The following is a 23,578-nucleotide window of genomic DNA, read 5'->3' on the forward strand; positions in this document are numbered from 1 at the left end:
GTTTTTATATTCTTGGCAAGATTAAGTCTGATTTCATGTTTGATAAAGGAATTTCAAATGAATGATACCAGCTCTGTCTGCACTAACAGATATTTAAACATGCTTATTTATTGGAAAATATTTCCATTATAGCGGCATGGAAAAATGCCTAATACAGGTGTGCCATATAGCCTGCCCCATTGAGAAAAAGTCAAAACATTTACAAAAAAAGCAGGTAGACAATATTTTTAATTAATTATCATACCAGTCCAGGAAAAGCAAGGAAAATGAACACATCACAAGGAAGAACAGGATCCATACTCTAAATCCAGCATTGTTTTTGATGGCCTGTGAGGAAAATATCATCTCTATTACCATCACCAGTAAACATACAGTAGAATTCCAACAGTAGCAAACCAAAATGACTGATTCACTCTTCCCTCACACAAGAGAAAACACAGCTTGCCATTAATTTCAGGTGAATACACCTCTTTAGATTTATCACACTACAGTTTTTCTCAAAATCTTAAAACTGGTAATTTAAAAAACACAAACCACATAAAACCACAACAAAAAAATCTCAAGATCCCACAATGGAAATATACTCAAAACATCAATCACTACATTAAAATGTACTTGCTGAAAGGTTAGTTTTAAGTTTCAAAAGTGAAATTCTGTAATTAGAAGTAATCAGGCCTTCATAATTCTAATAAACAACTCCTGACTTAATAAAACCAAACGACCCAAAGCCTGACAGCTATTTCTGGAACTGATTTAGCACTGTCAGTCACCTATTTCAGACTCAGAGCAAGGAGCACAGCCAAGGGATTTTTCTTAAGATTCTCCTTCCCAAAATTAAGTGACACAGAGAACCTGTTTTTCTCTCTTATTTTTCAGATTTGCACACAGAATAGATCTTTTTACATGACATAAATATGAATGTGAGTGACAATGAGAACTTCCACTCACTTGTACCATTTTCCCAAAATGTTGTCCTGACAGCCCAGCACAGGCTGCACCTTGGGTGGGTTGAGCTTGCACAGGCACAAGCAACACTTGGGCAAAACTAAGTTCTGAAAAACAAGAAAGTTTAAAACACAGCTTGGAGGTGTTACCTCTCTTATGTCTTCATTGCCTTCTTTGATATTCTCTGTTGCACCCACAACTAATTGATGGATATTATCTATATCAGTTTCCTGTTTAAAAAAATAAAATTAAGAAACAGTCATGAATGTCAAGGGAAAAAAAAAAACTTCAAAGGCTATGGTGAACAACCAGAATCTGGCATTATTAGCATCTTAGTTTAAATGATGTTTCAACAGGCTGCCCAGGGAGGTGGTGGAGGCACCATCCCTGGAGATGTTAAAAAAAGACATGGTGTTTCATATGATGGGTTAGGGGTTGTAGGGTGGATGGTTGGACACTATCTTGGAAGGTCTTTTCCAACCTTAATGATTCCATGATACAGAAGTATAGAGGCAGTTAAGCTGGAATTTCTTTACCTGTGATTTTCTGAGCCTGCATGGAGACATCAAAAGCAATAGAAAGTCTCCCATTTGTCTGGAATCAAATCTAACCTCTCAATCCTTGCCAGTTCTTTTGGGAGAGCTGCCATAATTTCCAGAAATGATGCTATTAAATAAGACATTTAACAGGAATCTAATTCTGAGGCAGAGGGATCATTCTAACACGTATGTTGCATTTTCCTTTCCCAGCACATACTGCTAAGTAACAACAGTAAATTTTGCATTTGAAAAAGAAAATTGTTCACGTTTTCAAAGATTCATCTTATGTTTACACCTTGCATGCAACGAAGACCAGAATACCCCAACATAACACTGAAGCTGCATTTGCTGTAATACTAAATTATACTAACCTGCTGCAGGACCTTTTCAGTGAATATCTCTTGTAATCTGGATATTTCCACCACTTTTCCTTCAATTTGTCTTGGTAAAGAACAGAAATACTCCATTAGAAACTAGTGCAAAGACTTCTTGCTGCTGCAGGTTCAGACCCTGCAGCCCAGCGCACAGGCTGCCCAAAGGGAATGTTGTTGGTTAGCTCCCTGTTACACAGCTACAGCCTCTGATCAGTGCTCTGACAGTTCATGGTTGGAGACAACCAGCCTGCAGTGAAGCTCTGGGAATGGCACCACCTGGAAGGCTGCAGATAGCAGCCCTCACCCACAGAGCTGCACCTGCCATGTCCTTTCATCTAATATAAAAAAAAACAAACCCACGGTGGACAGGAAGTAGTTCATTTTAATGCATCCTTTTTACATGCTGCTACTCCCCTGGACAGTACTAATGGTCCAGAAGTCAGGCTGTAGCCTGCGTCAGCCGCCCACAGCTTGTGCACAGGCAGGGGGAGCAGGGGCCACAGCCGCTCTGTGTGACAAGTGGGGCTCGCCAGGCACCTGCAGCCACCGCCTGCAGAACCTTTCAGAACTTAGGTAAGTGATACAGAACGTAAAGCTCCCGAATTAAACCACTACTATTTTGGATAGTTGGAGTGTCACTCTGAACCTCTCCTTACACGTGTGAACTCACACAGTTTTGTTTCCTGGGTGCTCCTCTTTCATCCTTCCTCCTACTGCACCACTACCATGCAAACAGCCAGGTGTCCCGCAGCAAGTACCCTCTGTGCAGGTTATGGGACCAGCATGCACAGTAATCTGTCCAGTAACAGAAAATTGTACCTGACTTCATCAGAGAGATTGTTCATTTCACCAATGAGTCTCTGGTTCTCCTGTTCAAACTGGAAGAAAGAAAACACACGAGTTCACATGCCTGGACACAGGGAATTCCCTTTAACCCCCACCCCACTCAACCAACTTTCCCCCTGTTCCTGGCATATTCACAATATGTCTCAATTACAAAGATCTTTCACAATTACTAACACTGGCACTAAATGGACAGTATGAATCTGCTTATTTGTAACCAGTCACAGTAACACTTGTCATTCTCCTCACATGAATGAAACAAACCCCAAAATAACTTGAAGTTTGCTCAAGCTACTTTGCAGTAAAATATAGTGGCTGAAATTTGTCCTTTTTATTATTTTAGAAATCTGAGTGGGGAAAGCTTTCAAGCTTGTGAAAGCATGTGATTCTCTTCAGGATACCTTTGCACTGTCACTCACATTATTCATGCACTGCCAATGGCACCAAGTTACGAGCTTTTAGATTTTGCTACAGTGTGAAATATTTTGCCATCTAGCATTTCATACTTTACAAATGCATTGGCTTTGGCTATTGCAGCAGATCTCTTCAATTTAAAATGAAGTAATCAATGAAATATTTAAATATACTTCTAGTAGTACATTTTTTTTCCAAAATACAAGCATAAATAGAAGACTTTATACAGGAATATAAGCTTTGACTTTTCAGATACCTGAAAAGGTACCTGACTGTCAGATCATCTGGGATTCATTACAGAACAAGTGATCATGCAGCAAGGACCATGACATGATTTGCTGAAACAAAATCTGCACAGCAAAATACAGCTGAGAAAGGTATCCTGTGTTGTAGTGGAGTTGGTTGGAAGCTGCATCACAAGAGCTGTGTTTTAGAGAGAACCTGCCAGGACATACTGAGGTGGGATGTTCAAGGTGCCTCAATGAGTTTGATCCTGCAGCCTGGCAACCAGCTACAGCTGGTGAAAGCCCGAGGGGGGCCTGCAGCCTGCTGCTCCCTGCTCTGCTGCTCCCTGCCCCAAGACCACTCAGACCCAAGCCACAGGCTCTCAGGAAGCGCTGGGAAAGGCTCCTCCCATCGGGGACAGCAGAGCACCTTGTATCAGAAGGGTTAATTCCCATTCTGGGGGATGGGGGAGAAGCTTATTTAAGGTATTCTACCAATTACTTCTACATGGCCACAGCCTCAGTAACAGCTGGGCCTTTTCAGTATGGACACAGATCCTTGCATGCTGCTCACCCACCCAATAGAGACCTGGTCTACATGGCTGTACAGAAACAGCACATCAAGGATACACGTTTCTGCTGAAAACATGACCTGCTCCGTGCATCTGGCAAACCTGAGTGAGACGTGCCACAGCGCGAGTACCAGAAAACAGGGCTCAGAATGCAAAGAATGCGACACAGGAGCTGCACAAGGCAGCAAGGTCTCTGCTAGGTTGTTAATCTCCTTATTTTGAAGGAGCCTACATAACACACAGGGCTCTGGGCATAGTTCAATCACGTTACAACTTCATCAGCAGTAAAAGCGCTGCAGCCCTCTCGGCCACCTTGCAAGGTCTTGTTATCCTGTGTTGTCAACGACGGCAGCGCCGACAGAGCAGCAGGGCTCACAGGTCAGGCTTGGGTTTCAGTCAGAAGAACAGGACTTGCTCACTATCTCAGCCATATGCCCAACACTTAGGCTTGCAAGAAAAGTATCTTCTCTAGGCAACACCTCCTAAGTACTGGAAAACTATCACCTTGTGCAAAAAGCCAAAGGAAGGAAGGAGGGGCAAAAAGTCTGAATGACAGAGCATTACGCTAACGGTGAGGGTCATGGTCCATCAGGGACAGGCAGATGGCATTTTGCTTTTGGAGCAGTGCTGCTGAAATAGCTGAAAGTTAAGAACCTAGTATTTCAAAGCAGCAACATGAAATTTAGTGGATATAATATGACATACAGTTCATCAGACCTATCGTTTCTTTCACAGAGCCAGCCCGTAGAAATACGTACATGTAACATTAGTGCTACACCGAGGGATGATCCTCAGGTCACCACTGTGACCCCCACCGTGCCCCAATGCTTCAGAGGCTGATGGATACATCCCTTGAAATGATCCATAATGTTCCTGGTGACACTTCTGCCATATCAAGTACTTTCATAATACTAACACACAGAAGAAATAAAGCATCTATACTGCTCAGGGTAGAGTGGAAAAGATCTAGTGCAGCCACAGTACCTGACTCTGACAACAGCAAATTAAATGTCAACCTGGTTACTGTGTTAAAAATCAGAAATGTGAAGGTTTAACCTAGCAGAAGTGACTGTGAAATCAGCAGTATTTTTAATGCAGGGTAACTGTGAATCTCAAAGAAAAAGGTTTAGTCTCCTGACACAGGCACTTTGTGTCATGAAGAATAATAAAAAAATATTTTTTATTTCTTTTAAAATACAAATGTCTTTTTGTACTAGACATTCACCGCATCTACCTGCTTGGCAAGACCAGATTTCTGTCCTTGGTTAAAGGACTCCAGCGAGTCTAAGATCACAGGTAGTGAGAAGGGCAACTGGGCACTGTCACCTTCACTGTGGGGCAGAGGCCTCAGGAAAGTAGCTCAGTACCATGGGTTGAAAGCAAACAGAGGAACATACTGTACAGCTCCTTGAAAACCCACTGATTTCTACCCTAGCGATCCAATGCTCCAACATACTAGTGTTGCAGCACATCCAAATGTCATTGTCACTGCTGTCTGTAGTGTCTCTTTCTGCAGAACACAGCATTTGTTAAAATATCATTGATTAGTACAGTGATATTTACTTCACAGTGGTGAACAGTTAGGTGTGTTTCATCACTGCACTCCTGTCTCTGGCTTTAGTGGAGTCACCTCAGAAGAAAGCCAAGGAACAGAGCGATGAAACAGAGGCATGAGATTTAGCACTGAGACAATTGGTTGGTCCTTGAGTGACTAAATGGGGCTAGCAAGCTCTAATTGCTTCTCTGATTTCTGTAAGGATCTGTACTTCTGTGTAAGTATTCAAATCAAAAACACTCAATTTTGCTGCCTTAGTAAAACTGAGATGATAACTAATTCAGAAGGCAAGTTTTCAATTTTCAATAAAGAAACACTGAATTATTTTAATCTCTTACAAATAGCATAAATCCACTTGAGAAAGTATTCTTTCAGAAGTCCCTTTGATATTTAAAACTGTCCACTGGCACAGATTTCTTTTGAAACTGCTAAATGATCTTTGTAACTTGAAATCATGGCTGTGGACTGATTGGCATGGACATGGTAAGACGTGCTCAAACAGTCAACTGAACAAAAGGTCAGAGCACAGAACACATCATGTGTCACAAAAGGGATTTGCATGATGGGAACATAAACCAAACTCTAGCAATCAGTATAGCTCAATGATTTATGGCTTATAAAAGTAGCCTCTTCTATGACAGTGAAATAGTCTGTTACCAAAGTGTGGTATTAAGCGACAAACTGCTTAAGGTGTATATAAAAATTTAACGCACAGAAGAAATAACCACAGTTCTTTTTTGCTACCCCATGAGATAACTCATTCTAGGTACTGTACCTGTATGTAAGACAAAGAAAGAAAGAAAAAGTTGGGAAAACTGGGTATTTTCACAACCTGAACAGCAAAGCCAGATTTTTTCCCACTCAATGCAACCACCAGATCTGCGCACAATGATAAAAGCCATCAATATAACCTGTACTCAGAGTTAGAAACTGAAATTTATTGTGCAAATCATACAATAGCCTGCAACCATTTTGAACAATGTAAAGCTCTCTCCTGTGGGTAAAAAACTGATAGAAATTGCTGCTGTAGCAATATGATAGGGCTTGAATTCATGACTTTAGCAACAGGAAGGATCACGGAAACATGACTGGGAATTGTTAAATATTATTTGACTCAACACATTCCAATTTAAAACCAACACAGCAGTTTCTACACTGTAACTCACCCTCTTCTGAGAACTGCTGGATTTTCTGAGTAATTTAAGTGTAGTTGGTTCACACCTCACAAATCGAATGTTCAAAAAGCTAAAATCAACTTCTCTGTAACAGCAAACATAATGCAGAGCAGAAATAATAAACTATCCTCTGAGTGCACTAGAAGTATAATGAAGTCATTAAATATTGCCAAGTTAGAATGAAGGGTTTATGTGAGCAATGAAAAAAGGAATACAAATTCAAATACTCAAATTATTTCCTAGTTACATCTATATTTATATCTTGTACCCAAATTTACCTGAAATTTAGAATAATGGGTCCAGTGACTTTAAAGTCTGTTAGAAGTGAAATGATACAGGATCCCAGATGTATTAATAAAGGCCAAGTCTTAGCTGTAAGTTTCCTCAAAAAGGCACTGAAAGAACAGTTTTGCAGTGGAATACTCACCATATACATCCCTAGCCTTTGTAAATTATCTAATTATAGTGTTCATAAAACAGAAATTAAAAAAACAACAAACCCTAAAAAAACCCAGATCATGTTAGGTCCACAGAACAGAGCAATGGATTGCTCAGCTCTGAGCATCAATGTATCAGTGGCAACATTTACATGTGAAATGCTGCTGTGCACATACATGTGTTACACTAATACACAACTCTGTTTAGTTTGACAACTCCAGTAACACACAATCCAGAGGAAAAAAAGATAACCTGATAAGAAATGACCCTCACTGGGGGGCATTAACTTTAACCAGAAACAACCTACTCACTTTCTACTTGACAACTGGTGGAGAAAGAAAAAAATGTCTATTAACACTGCCATGAATGCTGACTGACTTTTCTTTCAAATCGTAACAAATGCAGACTCCTTCCTAGGCATTATGTGGAAGTAACTGATGCTTGGTTAATTTTTAGTAGAGGCAGAAAACAAGCCTGTAGTTCTTCACAAGAGTGCCAGAGGCACAGACTCATGGTTGGTGTGAGAAGCAGTGAGATGCCACCAGGCCCTGTATGGGGTGCCACAGGAGAGAGCAGCTCTGGGCAAAATCAGACCCATAGGAAGATTTGACAGGAGATTCAGATGCCAGCTAAGAAACAGCTTTCTGCAAAATTTAGAATCAATTATAAGTAGAGATAAGGCTGTTCTAGTGGTAACTTCCTTTTGCATGCTTTTTTCAACTTCAGTTTTCTAGTACTAAAACACATAGTACTCCAAATACGTAACAAAAATAAATGTGAAATGTAAATTCACACATGGAAATTTGAGAATAAGCTATGGCACAAGAGCAGTAATAATATTTCAGTGTATTAATATATATGGGCCCTCAAAGTATGTTACTTTTATTTTGGCAGCATTTTGATCTTCTGTTTCTCTAAACAGACTAGCAAATTTGTGTCTTTTTCCATGGAGTTGACTGATAAACCTAAAGCTAAAATCTGAAGTCTTCAGCACAAGTTATTTTTCTAAACTTAATCATGGAACTGACATCAAGGCACTGTTATATTCTATGTACTATAAGTTTCTTGCAAACTACAGGCAGAACTGGGTAAGCTAGGAATAAGGACAAATATATACTCTCTGCACTAAAAGTTGATTTGACTTGGAGCATCAGAAAGATGCAACTCACCTAAGACATGTGGTATTTGGGGCCTTACTCTAAGAAGTATAAAAGAGTTTAATGATAAGAAATTTATTGATTCCCAAAGTACCATGGCAAGAGATGTAACATGTTTGAAACTTAATTCCATTGTGAGGGCTACAAAAAGCAATCCAACATTCAGCAGTCAGTAAGTCCTGTCAGAACCATCATCTCTGATGCTTGTTTCCTCCTCCTGATCCTCTGGAAGCTTACAGCAGGGGGGTTAACAATACTGTGTCTCACCCAGAAAAATGACCATATATAAAGAATTATATTTAAAAAGAAAACAGAACAGGAATATGCCTTTAGGTTTCAGACTAGCACTCAGGAACAATATGAGAACATCAAGAGCAGCCTCTGAAGAACCTTTTATCTTTGACAAACCGTACCATAATTATGTGCAACTTGCTCATCTCTGATGGGAAGAGTGATGCATAATTGTGTTGGGAACATCTCCAGTCACTGCCAAGGAAGCTTCACATACTTATACTGCAGCAGCCCTTTGTCTTAGGAGAGCTTGCCATTTTGAAAACTGCACATCTACTGGCTAGTTACAGATCAGATTTTCTTACTATATACAGAAAAAGGCACTGTGTGCTAATGTAAAGAGGTTTTCTAGGAGTTCTGACCCATGTTCAAAACAATACATTTTAGGAATATCAAAATGTCTAACAGATAGGTTGTCAGCAATCCTGCCTATGTTACACATTTTCTATTCTATCAGTTCTACTGTAAGCAGAATTTGATCAGACAATACATAAATGTCCTGATTACACAGAAAAGCAAAAAAGGTAAAATTAATGAGATTCTGTTCCGACAGAAAGCTTGTACCTATTCCTTCCAGTAAACCAATCTGATTTTCACCATCCAAAAAAATAAATAGGAATAAAAGGAAGTATAACTGCATAGGTATACATAAGTACTATAATTATTTAAGGTGTATTCTAGAAACAGTCCAAGTAAAAACAGGCCAACACTTTATTCTTTCATAATGCTTTTTCTGATGTTGCCCTGACTTCTATTATTTCCTGAATTTTAAAAAAAGCTATTCCTAACTGTAATTTTTAAAAACAATTTTAACTTAAACTGTAGCAATTATTTTGTAGCAACTTAAAGTATCAGCTACCAGCAGAAGAACCAGAAAGCCATGTACAAAAGGTATATCTTGTTACAGCATTACTCTGTATAAAATGAAAATTGAAAATTAATTTCAGTAAATCTGTACTTCTTAAAACTTAAACAAATACAGCAGAAGATACAAAAAAAAAAAAAAAAAAAAAAAGGACAATAAAACACAAGATATACTTACCATTTGTATTTCTTCCGGAGACAGCTCATCTTCATCTTTGCCATTCCCCCATAATCCAAGGTTACTTTGGGTATCATGCAGATTCCTGTCTGTAAAAGAACCACCAACACTTGAGACAACGCAGGGCACTGAATAATAAAGTGTAAATAAATGTTCATCCATTTCTGAATGATGGTGAACTTGTATCCGTCATTAACTGAGACTTATCCTATATTTACAGCACAAAATTACATCAGTAACCTTTCATTTCTAAAATGGGACAAAAGTCAGCATGTATGTTGGATTTTGTGAACTACAAGGAGCTGCACTAAGATACTGACAGTGAAGGATGTAAGAGAACTCACGACACACACAGATTTTTAGGGCACAAAATACTGTAGCATTTGTTGTTGAAGAAAGCACATAATTTTCAAAATGACAGCCTATATGCAAACTACTATCTTTCAATGAGACTTGACAGATCAACCAGCTCCTCATTCCAAAAAGTGAAAACAGAATCTCAAAGACATTTTGAGCAAAGTTCACAAACTGTCAAACTCTCTCTCCTCATGCTGTTCCAACTACAGTGCAAATCCTACAGCACACTGTGCAAGGCTTCCTGCATGTAAAAGAATTGAATCCAATCCCACAAACTAACTCTTACACATCAAAACTGCTTCTGTGATTTCAGTAGTACTTCCCCTGTGATTCAATCTAATCACCTGCATAAATTTTAGCAGGAATTGGGCATAAAAGATCTTGAACAGCTATTTCTGGGATGTTTCTTCTGGAAGATTTATTTTTAGACTTAATTATACACTATTGATTATAGATGAAGAAGTTAGAATGGAAAAGAAACCATACTACAGAAAGCTGGTGTTTCTGAAGCTGTTCTAGCACCAGTGTTTAAAACCCTAACAATAAGGCTGCACTCTGGAGAAGGCCTCCCTTCTCCTCCAAAATGGCTGTGACATTTTTACAAAACCCAAGAGACAGATTTGCATCACCTCACAACAGATCAAACTGAACCTGCTTTGGCTTATCAGGTGCAGGCTGCAAACTGAATACAGAAAGGTTTAGCTTTTACTTTGTCATAGATTACAGACTTCCTGTTTATCCCAGCTAATTATTTCAGGCAATAGCAAGCATTTTAATTTGTTTTGTTATACCTTCTACATCTATTTTTTTTCACTTGCATAAGCAGCACTGGTGCATCACCATTCAGATGATGAATTATTCATACTTCTCTTGGGAAGCCTCTGAAAGAAATAGTCCCATTTATAAACAAATATATGAAAAACATTATAATCAGAATTTTTCCCCTTTATCCTTTATTGTAATATTTGTGAAAACCTATTGTTCTGTATGTCTCATTTGTAAATGTATATTTTGCTTCCCCAGAACCAAAGCAGGATGTACAAACTGACAACATTATAAATGAGGGATGTGGACAAGGAATATAGTAAGTTGTTTCTTCTAAAACAACAACCAATAAAAAAATCCCACCAAAACCAGACCTTTCTTACAAGTTATAAGAAATACAAACTGGAATATCCTCAAAGATTGTTTAGAAAGGATTCACTTCTATGTTTTCCACGGGTTATCATCAGTATTTCAAGTCTATTTCACAGAAACACAAGACTTACTTGTTTAGGCAATCAATGTATTTACATGATATCAAAACTACAATGAATGATTTACTGGATTCAAGGAAGACATGATAATTAGTTTATGGAGCCAAGAAGTAAGATATATTCCTTTTCTATCCCAGAGGAACCAATTACTTTCATGCACTGTCAGCACTGCTAAAAAACAGCATCTGTATCCAATGTGATTGCTAATAAGAAAATATAGGTATGGTAAGAGGTGAGTGAGAAACACAGATCTCCCCAGGGTTCCTCCTGCCACTGCAGTACACCTCTGGCCACTGAGAAACCTGTTCTGCAGTTTTCATGGAGCTGACAAGAATGATGCTTTTCTGCAATTCATCCAGCAGAAGCCAAACTACTTTATTTTTGCAGAAAGAGAGAGTTAAAGCATGACAGAGATACAAAGTAATGATACTATTCTCTGAACCTTTTGCATGCTGAAAGGAGACAGATGCTAAGCTTGTGGAGCTGTTCAAAAGCTACTCACTATTTACATTTATTTCAAAATAAATACTGTTCACACAGAAAAGCAATCTCCAGAGGGACTATTTTCCTACCATGAAGGAAGTCCAGCCTAATTCTAAAGAGGTGCTTTGCCTCAAAACAAAAGTAATCATATTTTGCTGTGGTTTCTGCCAAAAAAACAGACAAAGCCCAAGTTGTGCTTCAGCACTCCAAGTAAGACATTCAGCTGTCCATAACATTCAACTTAAGGACAGGACCACAGCTGCTCTCAGAGGAACTATCATAAACACTAATGAACAGCATTCTCTAAACCACCAGCATCCAAAGGATGAAATATTTATTTCTAAACACTGTAACTTCTCCAATTTCTTAAAAATTGGAGAAGTTACTTGTAAAAAAAAATAATTATCAAGGGCTAGAAGACTTAAACTGAGCTTCTTGTTTCCTAGTCATCTCATTCATGCTATTCCCATGCTTTGACAACCACCTGCCAGCCAAGTCACAAGGCTGATTTCTACAAGCAGCAGCAACCAACACTTCTGTGAGCAATCACAGGTTGTGTGTATTTACAAACTGCTTCAGACAGATTTATTTTGATACACAAATTTCATAGCTTTCTCAAAGACTAGTCAGCAATCCCTCATTAAGTACTTCATCAGCATCACTGAAGTGAGAGGACTCCTACTTTCTTATAAAAATTGAAGCATACACTAATGAAAGCGAGAACTGGAACTACTGTGCAAGAACCAAAGCTTCATTTTTGCTTATTGCAGGGGTTTGTTGTGCCTAAGGCAACCAAAGAACAGTGTTTTCCATGGTGTGGCACAGATTTTTGGAGCTAAAAACTGTAATGACATCATGTGGTGGGAGTGTTCGCTTTCAGAGACTGCAGAGACATTCAGCAAGAAGACAAGAGCAGAGGGCAACAGAGACACTACAGGCTGCAGCTTCTCTGCTGGCACCAGCTGGCAGCTGTGAAACACTGATAACACGTTGGGCTGAAACTCGAGGTGCTGCAGCACTGCAGACAGACTGTAACAACACACTAGGCACTAGAAATGACATGTAATCAAAATCTTTACTTCTTACAATAAATTCAGTGTCGGACGGGGGGAGAGGGAGCATAGGCATATTGATGAGGCTGCTGCAGCACAAACTGTTTAGGAACATAAGCAGTGCCATATCAGAAAATCAAACCTTTCACACACTGTGAGGTAACACAGTATTAGAGTTTCCATCAGGCATGGAGTACCCACTTCATGTGAATCCATTCATTGTATGGCCCAAAATCACCCAACAGAGGAACTTGTAAAACGAAAATTGCCAAAGAAACAATAACTGATTATCAGAATAATATGGCCACCCAGTGCATTTCTGCCACCTTGGTGAAGCAGTGTCCTAAGGTAATGCCACATTTCATATAGCTCCTGTTTTTCTCCAAAAATAACTGTCACGCTGTAAATCACTGAGTACCTTGGACTCCTCTACGCAGCATAAGCAGGAGAACTGAAGCAAGGGAAAGGAGATTTTATCAATGTATATAAGTATCTAAAGGGTGAGTGCAAGGAAGATAGAAACAGGCTCTTCTCAGTAGTTCCCAGTGTTAGAACAAGGGGCAACGGGTACAAGTTGGAACATAGAAGTTCCATTTAAATATGAGGAAAAACTTCACAGTGAGGGTGACAGAGTCCTGGAACAGGATGCTCAGGGAGGTTGTGGAGTCTCCATCTCTGGAGATATTCAAAACCTGCCTGGATACAGTCCTGTGTAAAGTGCTCTAGTTTATCCTACTTCAGTGGGAGAGTTGGACTGGATGATCCCTGAAGGTCCCTTCCAACTCCAGCAATTCTGTGATTCTGTGAAAGCAACTTCAGAATCACAGAAACAAGATTCCTCTTTAGGTTGCAACCTGAAATTACCTGCCTAGTGTGGCACTCCAGAAGGCACTCTGCCAGGAAGTTCTGCCAGCATACACCTCCCAAAGGTGGACCAAAACAGCTAAGAGAAGGGACTTAAAATTCCTCAGCCTCAGAAGTAGGCCACCAAGGAGTCAGAAGCAATGTTCACGTGTTCTGTCAATAATAGCACCTACAGTAGGGCATCCAACTCAAGGTCTCTGTCCTTAAAACCTAGAAAATGTCCCCAGAAAGACATTGAGCTAGTTTCCAAGTCCTTGACAGCAGTGAAAGGAATCTGGAAAGAAATCAGACAGATCTCAGAAGATATAAAGTAGATGGATATTGATAAAAATATTTAAAAAGGAAAGAGTTCACACAGAGTTCATTAAGCATATCAGAAAGATTACAGTTTTGATTCCTCGGAACACACTTCACAGAAGCCTGATCAACTCAGGGAAGATGAAAATGCAAAAGATGCAAGTCACAGGAACAGGCCCTTGTAATGTGAAGAAAGTACTACTGACCAGACAGACTAGGCCACAAAAGGTAAAATCTAACTATGTTTTATTCTTACCTTTGCTTTCCTCAGCAGAAAGTTTTTCATCAGAATCATCTAAAGGATTCTGTGAAGATTTTTCAGGGGAAAGAGGTGATTTGGAGACGGTGCTTTGCTCAGGTTCAAGTCTGGACCTAGAAGCAAAAGAGCCTATAATTTAACTGATATTACACAGCTGAATTTCTCTAAAATGAGAACCAAATTTGATGCTTTAAGTCTTGCAACTTTCATGGTAAAGATTTTCCAGCCAAGATGCAAATAACAATTAGCAATTTTCGCTGAAATATTATTACACAGCAAAGAAAGTTTCAGTAGTATTCCTGACCAAAATACATCGCATGTTTGGAGTTGAAGAGAATTTTCAAGGCTATAGCATAAAAACACACAATTTATTAAACTTCCTTTCAAAAACCCAAACAAAATTCCTTTCAAAAAACCAAACAAACAACATTTTGGTTTTAGTGAAAACTCATTCTAGCAGCAATAGGCAACACTACTGCTTTAATGTTTTCAAGTAATAACTACAATTTTACTTTATATTGTCAGTTATTATAAAGGAAAATAAAAATAGGACAAAAATGGCATTTTCCTGATATGGATAAATATTACATAACTAGCTTTAAAGAACAGTTTCAGCAGGTTGAAAGCAAGCCTTTCCTTGTCTGCCAAAAGACGTAATTTAGCAGCAAGGAAAAGAAAAAACAGATGTAGTATAGATCTGCCCACTGCATGCATGTTCCTGCTATGTAATTTTAACACAAAGACAATGCAAACAAGTGAGAAGTTATTCAGTGATTATATAATAAGTACTTCTCAAGTATGTTTCACTGTAGCACCAAAAAAAGTTTTAAATCAGGGGCAACTTTTTTTCCAGTATCCTTCTGTGGTTTATTGTTGTCTACAATGAACTCTGTAAGTGCTACATAGCAGACAGTTAAATTCTTAGCAATTATGCTGTTTGTTAGAGAAGCTTAAGAACAAAAAAATCAAGAACTAATAGGCTGAATCACCTGCTGTGCCTCCTTCATCACTTCCTCCCTGCTCAAAAAGAATCAACAGTTAATCTCATTAGGATCTGCAACCTTCCCCTGCTGCTTAGCAGAAGGTGTTGCATTTTGTGTTCCTTTCCCTCTTCGTATTCTGTCTGAATTCTAACTCATAATTAGAAAATTCTAATTTCTAAATTCTAAATTCTAATGCACTGAGTGAATATACTATTTGAACAACACTTCTTCATTCTAAAGACTCTGCAAGCACTGGTCTTTTGGTAATTTTACAATAAAAGAACTCTTCTCTTATCTCCTGCCTCTCAAGTCCCAAATTTGCCTAATAATGAGGGAAAAATAGACTTATCTGGATGTCCATGCAATTCAAATGAATAGTTCTGATACAAACACAACACCAGTTCCCTATACAATAAAAATATTAACTTGATTTGAGTAATTGTATAAATAATTGCATAAATAATTCACAAGATATTCTAATGGGAAAGAAAAAGAGTTTTACATTGAAATGAAATAGAATTTTGTATACCAAAAACATTAAACCTGAAAATCATCACCAAGTACCTTTACAGAAAAGGTGGCTTGTGATTCTATTTCTCAACTTTTCCTTCTGAGGAACTAGTCCTATGCAATTGGTAGAACTTTTTAATAAAAAAAATGAGTTAATACATAAAGGCATCTTAAGAAAAGTACAACACAAGCAATTTATTGAAGAGCTTAGGATGTTCATCAATATAAAAAGAAACATAATGAAATGCATTTCTACTGCAAACCTTTCAGTATTAAGTTGACTAAATTGCAGGAAAGATCTGCACTAGGATTTAATGACTTTTCAAGTGCATTCTTTTATTGTTTGTTGCCCTTACTTTGCACAGTATGCTAATGTACAAAGTTTTCAATTAAAAATTAACAAAATGCCTGGGATGCAGTATGTAAAGAATGCCTAGCTCTTTTAACTGATGGAACATGTTCATATTATCACAGAAAGTGTCTGCTGAAATCCCTAGGGAAATTATGAACCAAACATTTGAAAGCATATGAAAATAGACAATTATTTTAAAGTCATCATAAAGATTGGTTTATGCCCTGTGATTTAAACTGAGTTTTAATTTAAATTATAATTTAGCTGTTACATCACATTTGCAATGCATACAGACTCCATCTGGTTAATATCTGTTTTCTAGTTCTTACACCCATAGAAAGAGGCAAAGAGGTATCTTCCAATATTACATAATGAGACTGCATCTTTTGTATTATTTTTAATGCCTTATTGCTCATTATTTGTCTAAATTATGAAATTGCACTTTCTCTGCCCATGTTTAGCACACATGAAGTCTCTTGAACCTGGGATTTCATAGGGAAATGATAATATAAGAGTACAACAAACAGAAGAGCTGGTATTTGTTAGCCAAGTGTATAGCTGCAGGAAACATGCTATCCTTCTTTGAAGTTCTTTAGTGTGAAGAAGACTGATAAGGTTATGTATTTTTATGCACCAAAAATATCAGTTTGTTTCTGTGTGTTTTTTTTGAAAAGTTATGTGAGATACAAAAATGCCAATGCCTTACTTTTCTTTCATTACTTCTTACCAAATTTCAGAACTGGTTTGAGGTATTTTGTTTACTTGGTTTTGGCTTATACTACCATTTATGCCTCAGGAGGATATATTTGAGTGAATATAATTGTGCATAATCATGCTGAATCACTCTGTACTAACAGACTTTTGAAAACAAGTCTCTAGTTTCAATGTAAATAGCCAAACACCAAGCTGATAAAGTAGCATTAAGTTTTGGAAAAACACTCAGGCATTTATTTATTGATGTGTACATTCTAGAAATTGTTGTTTTTCAAAACGTGTACATAATGGAACTTCAGGTTAGCATTCAAATAATGCAGACTGAGAAGACATGGAGGGCCTTCCAGGTATTAAATAAACTGAAAACCTATTAATTTTCCCAGCCATTCTTACTCGTGGCAGTGTGCAGAAAAAGAAACTGAAAAAGTATGGGTTTTGATACTGGACTGAAAAAAAACCAGAACAAAAAGCCAGCAAGCACATCATCTCTAACTTCTGTTAGACATTTTCACCTCTACATTAGCAGCCTGAACGTGTCTCACAAAAGGAAGTAGAAAATCTTTTGTTTCAGTTAAGATGTTACATTCCAGATTATTTTAATCATGTTTGTTTCTACATGCCATGAAGACCAGTCATCTCAAGTAGCATTTATTCAAAACATAATCACTTACATTAGCAGGAAGATAGAGGGTTTAAAAAAAAATAAAATGAGAAACACATCCTACAGCTGAACAGTGTCCTAATATTAACTTTGAGATGTATTATCAACATGCGGGATTTAATTCTAAATTATTTTATGCAGAATATTGCTTAATGGGACACACAATAAATATTCTGTAGAAGTCCAATAGGATTATCACCCCCATCTTACTGATTTGGTGCTTTATTCATTTACATAAATGAGAAGTACAAGACTAGATTGGCACTCTGCCATTTAGAGGCTTCACATGCCAGAAGTGTAAAACAGCCCTGGAATGCACCTGCTGACAGCACAAGTTGGTCACTCAACTACAGATTTCCACTAAAACCATCTCCTTAGAATCTAAATATGAAGAGTTTTGTTCAATATCCTGTAAATGAAAGGCACAGTTAAACTATGTTTTGACACTACTCACAGTCTCTTCTTATCTATCACTCGCTTAACTCGGATGGCTCTTTGTTCAGAGTACAGCTTGCACACTCCTGTCCAACACAGCAGGAAACAAAACTTCAGGTTAGAAAAGCATGGTTTCTTTCTTGGAAAATGCAGTAATTAATTTTTAACGATTCAATAAATAACAAATACTTTTTAAGTAATCTTCAATGAAGTCCAAGACAGCTGTTCTGTGCTCCTTCACCTGAGCAGACTGGACACCCTTGTGTGCTGAAATACAAAAGAAAGATGTAACATAACCTTGCACAAAAGTTTGTGTTTACAGTTGATATGGAAGTTATATTCAAGACCCTATTAACATTTAATACATGTTATATATTAGTATTTATGTTAAATATAGTTATATTTAAATGTTGGTTCTGTAAAACAGTAAATCATAATAACAAACCAACAGCTGAAAACTGGTGTCTTACAATATTTATCTTATTGATTTGTTATATATGCCACTGAGTCATATTATGACAAATAAATTTCTAAACAAGAATAGATGTCACCAAGATAAGCATAGCAAAGCAGGTCTAGAAATTTAACTTGCTTAAAGTATTGAACTTTTAACTTCTTACATTCTTTGGTATATAGACTGTGGAAATCTTCGGGATTTATTGTGTCAAGCATCCTTTTAATTCCCATAAATTAATATTTCTTATTTTGGTATTATGTAGTTCCCATGCATGACTGACTTTTAGTGATTCTGAATCTGTGTTTAGCATTATTCAGCATTAATCTCTGTTTAGATGGCACTTCAAAGCTGATTAAAATCTTTAGTATATTGATAAAACACACAAATAAAGCAAGTCAACCTGAAAATGGTGAGACAGAAAGAAGTTGTCCCTACGAGTTTTGCAAGATAGCATTATAAAGGTATGACCCCATACTCAAGCTGTCTAAAATGCTGTTGCTTTACCAGAACTCCATTAAACTTAATTATCTCTAACTTGGAAAGATTATACTTGTAATACCTTACAGCTGTACAAGCTAGAAAGACATGACCACCGAATTTAGTAAACTGTGGTTCAGACCTGTGTGTCACAGTCCTATTCAACTAGTAAATATTTAAGACTATCTTTTTTACACTTGTTAATAAGTGTATTTGAAGAAATAAAATTCTAGGCTGTGGCTCCTCCTTCCACTAACATTAAAGAAAATTAAGTACAGTACTAATCAGCCAGTGGGATATACAGAGCAAAAAAAGTAAAAAAGATAAAACTTCACTGATCTCTTTCCAAAAGCATTTCAGATTTCACCACCCAATATGCAGTGTTATATTAGCCTTTATCAATAAGTAAGAAAAAACCCGTATCAGAGTTGCTCAGTTTACCTTCTGTTCTCAGCTGATTAATGGCATCAGCGCAGGTCCTCATAAATATCTGAGCATCTTGATCTATCTGATCACGCTCTGTGTCTGTCATCCTCACATATTCAGACATAATATGGCTGAGAAACAAGACAAACTGTCACTTAAGAAATCCCCAACATAAAACCAACAAGTACACATTTTAGACCTTCCCTCTTACCACTTTCATGGAAGCTTTTCTGCAGCACTAATTTTCATAGAAAAAGAATTAAAAAATACATCACTGAAAAAAATGCAATCTCTGCAAAGGTGTGAGGTTTTAAAAAACATTTTTGAGTAGTAAAAGAAGTAGAAAACGTAATATATTCTATCATTTCATCCATAATCAAACACTGGCCAGATAAAGAGGCTAGAAAATAAATCATTACTCTCAGTACTTATCCTAATGAGGCATATTTAAAGTCTAAAAACATGAAAACAAGAAGAATAAAGGCACAGCTCATATGTTTAAAGCAGTTCAGAAAGTTTGGACTTATTTTACTTAAATGCATGTTCTCATTATCCTAAATATTGAGTTTCATTTTAAAGTTAGCTGTACTATGAAATCTGTGAATTCAAAGCATAGTAAAGAAAAACACTGGGAAAAAATACACATTTTTAATATCAAGTAGACTATAAGATTTATTAATATCCTTCACTTCAACAATGCCAAGTCCTTCCTATGTCTGTTTCAATCCCCGCCACAGAAATGCCTACAAACAATCCATATCACCCCATCTCATCGCATACAGAACCACCATCTCCTTCCTGCATCTTCCATGTACTGTCAGCACAGTCTCCCAGATCTCCTCCAAAAAGTTTTAAGCTTACTCTAATGTCCTTGAGTATTATACAAAAATGTCTTCATCTCAAACCCACTTAACTGCACATGAAAAAAGCAGCACATGGTTAATCTGGCTTGAAAATCAGCTTCTGCTCACTGGCCAGCTACTACACAAACACCGAATAACCAGCAAACAGTAAGGCAAACTAATTAGAATTAATGTTCTGTATTACTTGTTTGTTTCCAAGACTGTAATATATTTGACATCTAAACATCAGGATATTATTTTGCCTGTCATTAACTATTCTAAATATTGTAAAAATATTTTTATAACTTACAGAAAAGCAGACATATACACAGTGTTTCCATTTACATTTTACTAGCTGAACTGCTCTCCTTTGGTCAGGACAGATGTGCTTCATAAATTTGTAGCAAAATCTCTATCGCAACTGTAAACAGTGGTCTAAGCCAAAATTCTAATTTGCACTCTCTGAGAATCACAGAATGGTTTGAGTTGGAAGGGCCCTTAAAGATTATCTAGTTCCAACCTCCATGCCACAGGCAGGGACACCTCCCACTAGACCAGGTTGCTCAGGGCCCCATCCAACCTGGCCTTGAACACTTCTAGGGAGGGGGCATCCACAACTCCCCTGGGCAACCTATGCCAGGGTCTCACCACCCTCCTACTGAAGAATTTCTTCCTAAAGTGTAACGTAAATCTCTTCCAGTTTAAGGCAAGTAAAGTAGCTTCTGAATGATAAAAGATTTGCAACAGTCTGATTTTAGAGATATCTGATAGAAAGGCTTTCCACAGCCTGGTTAAGGTGACATATTGATAGCTACAAATGCAATATAAAATTGTTAAATAACTTAGGACAGACCTCTCCCCAACTCCCTTTGCACTTACATAGATGGGAATTTTTATTACTAGTTTGTGGCTTAAGCAAGTTCTCAGCAGGTGTGAAGCCAGAAAATCCATTCTTCCATCCATCTCCACACAGGCCCAAACATAAGTGAACCATTAAGATCACCTGGTATGGGATAATGCATAACATTGTTCAGTGATTCATGCCTACAGAGTTACTTGAGCATGTTAGGGCACACAGATTCACATGGAAAATGAGGATGAGGTAACAGCTTCATGATGGCGCCTTGATGAAGCAAAAAAATCTCCACTCTTACATTTCAGATCTCTGCAATAAGTTCTGACTGGGCCGCTACTGAGCAGAGTATAACATTCTTGCCTTTCTATGTCTTGGTTCTTGTACCCTACCCACCTTTGTAGTATTTGCTACATTTGCTAGTATTCAATGCTTTCAATGCACTTTTTAGTACCACAGAGTTAAATAAAGACTACAAAATGCAAACCAGGATTTGCTTTTAAACCAGACTTAGAAATACATACGAAAAACCTGCCTCAGGCAGGCTTTAGCTTTTTACTAACAATGTAACTAGTAGTCATATAGTGATAGACTGAGGATAATTGTATCAACGTTAGCATAGGAAACAAGTTTTTGGGTTACTTTTCCTAGTTGCTAGTACAAAAACAGGGTACATCAAATTCTTAAATAGGAGTGCCACAACTTCAAAGGTAGCAAAATGCAGCTTACTACAGTAAAGAGGAAATAGAATACTTCTCCTTTTATAACTGCCTTAGTGTCTGGTACCACCTCTTTTGAACAAGAGCTTGTCAGAGGCCCTCAGTGGCCAGGATACCTGACACCCAGCCTCCTTGGGAAGGCAAGATTGGAGTCCTACAATCACATCCCATTATGCCAAAACGCAAATGGCATCCACTAGTACTAACAGAGTACTGAAGTCTCCATTGCACTCCCCAGTAAAACTGCACGTGGAGATTATACTGAAAAGCCATCTAATCATCATCCTCTAGCCTTACTGTAAAATGAACAATTCATTTAAGAAGAACAGGCCAAGGAAAAACAAAAATACACACCAAAGAAACCCAACAAACAAACAAACAAATCCAGCTGTGTCCTGTATGTCAGAGATAAAAATACTTGCTCAGAAGTTCAGTTTCAGTATCATAGCAATGGGTTGATGAATCACTAAATCAAGACAGGTCAAATGAACAAGGTTTTTCAGAAGCAAGCAGAAGAATTAGCTAAAACATACACTGGCTAATGCACACAAAGAAGGGAGATAGAGGGAAAAGAAATTATTCTAGATTTTTATCTTAATCAATAGGAGAAAGCTTAATGAGAAGCTTGGGTTGGAAGGCAACTTGAGTTATTTGTGTTTTTTAAGACGGTGGGTGAAGAAGAGTAAGGTAAAGACAGTGTCCAAAAAATATGCAGATTTCATAGCACAAAAAAACTACTAAGTTAAATTGCATAGAAGAGGGAAATCTAAAGAGGAACAGAATTCAGGTGAGCTAGTAGTTTTTATATAGAAATGACATTACCATAATTTGAGAACTTACAAACCACTTAGCCTAGGAAAATCCAGGAACAAATAACCAAACAATTTTTAAGTGCTTCGGAAAGAACAAAAAGACAGTGAGTGACCAAGAATAAGTCATACACAGTTATAATTTCCTTCTGGGGTGTAGTAACAGGTCTTACGGACAGATGAAAAGCAATCATTGCTACTTATCTTTAGTATGGCTTTTGTTACTGTCTCACGTGACATTCTCATTAGCTATAAGCGAACATATGAATTAGAAGAAACAAGCACCACATGAACTGTCTGAAAAGCTGAAACTGGAGTAGTAATATGCCAAAACAGAAGGACATGCTGAGTTGTGTTCCACAGGGATTTGTCTGGCACTTTTTAATGCTTTCATTAACAACTCAGACAGTAGAATGGAGAGTACACTTATTAAATTTGCACAAGGATAAAGCTAAGTGAATTAGAAGTGTATCAAGAGAACAAGACTTGAATTAAAAACAATACTGTCAAACCTGGAGAAATTACATAAAGAATTTGAATAAGGAATGGTCAGAGACTCTTTGTTGCAACAGGAATAATTACCTGAACCCACAGAGAACAGGGAACAGGGAACAACTGATTAGGGAATAGTTCTTCAGTAAGTCAGCTGGGATCATGCTGGGTTGTAAACCAAACAACATCAACATGTTGTTGCATAAAAGAGTCATCATTACAATGGGATGCATAAATGCAGTATAATCCATTGTGAATGAAAGGGAATCTTTCCACTATCCTGAGCTTTGGCAAAGGCCTGATCTAGAGTTCTGTTTCATTTTAGCAGCCCAAGGAACACCAACTGGAAAGGAGAGGAAAAAGTAAATCAAAAGTCACAAAACATGTATGAAAAACCAAATAGAATGTACTTGTTGAATCTAGAAGGGACTAAAGAGAAACCACAATAAGCCTGTGTAAAAAATAATAATTCTAGTAATGGATAAGGAAATTGGAAAAAGCAGGGGGAGGATATGTAATCTCCACTGAAATAAACATTTAAAAGCAAACAAGATGTGCTGGTAGAATGACCCAGTCATTCATTTTTTGAATGTGTCAGCCATGTTCCTTCCAGCCTGTCATTTCTATGATCCTATTTTGCTGGCAAAGCATGAGGAACCAGAGCTGACGGAGGCGTTACACCAGCTTTTGGAACTAGTAACTCTTCCTGCT

The 23,578-nt window shown here is 37.6% G+C and overlaps 1 protein-coding gene across 1 annotated transcript in view; it reads right to left on the reverse strand.

Moving 5' to 3' along the window:
* Positions 1–202: 202 nt before the first annotated feature.
* STX18 (syntaxin 18) overlaps positions 203–23,578 on the reverse strand; it is a 26,878-nt gene continuing 3,502 nt past the window's right edge. The window contains exons 3-11 of the mRNA XM_010003137.1: positions 19,168–19,283; positions 17,982–18,059; positions 17,812–17,878; positions 14,135–14,250; positions 9,570–9,658; positions 2,678–2,736; positions 1,856–1,925; positions 1,095–1,175; positions 203–327 (exon numbers count right to left, since the gene is read on the reverse strand). Of these exons, the coding sequence (XP_010001439.1) occupies positions 232–327; positions 1,095–1,175; positions 1,856–1,925; positions 2,678–2,736; positions 9,570–9,658; positions 14,135–14,250; positions 17,812–17,878; positions 17,982–18,059; positions 19,168–19,283 (772 nt within the window). The 3' untranslated portion in view covers positions 203–231. The remainder of the gene's footprint in view (positions 328–1,094; positions 1,176–1,855; positions 1,926–2,677; positions 2,737–9,569; positions 9,659–14,134; positions 14,251–17,811; positions 17,879–17,981; positions 18,060–19,167; positions 19,284–23,578) is intronic.

The sequence above is a fragment of the Chaetura pelagica genome, unplaced genomic scaffold, assembly GCF_000747805.2.
Source record: "Chaetura pelagica isolate M959 unplaced genomic scaffold, ChaPel_1.0 scaffold147, whole genome shotgun sequence".
Lineage (NCBI taxonomy): Eukaryota > Metazoa > Chordata > Aves > Apodiformes > Apodidae > Chaetura > Chaetura pelagica.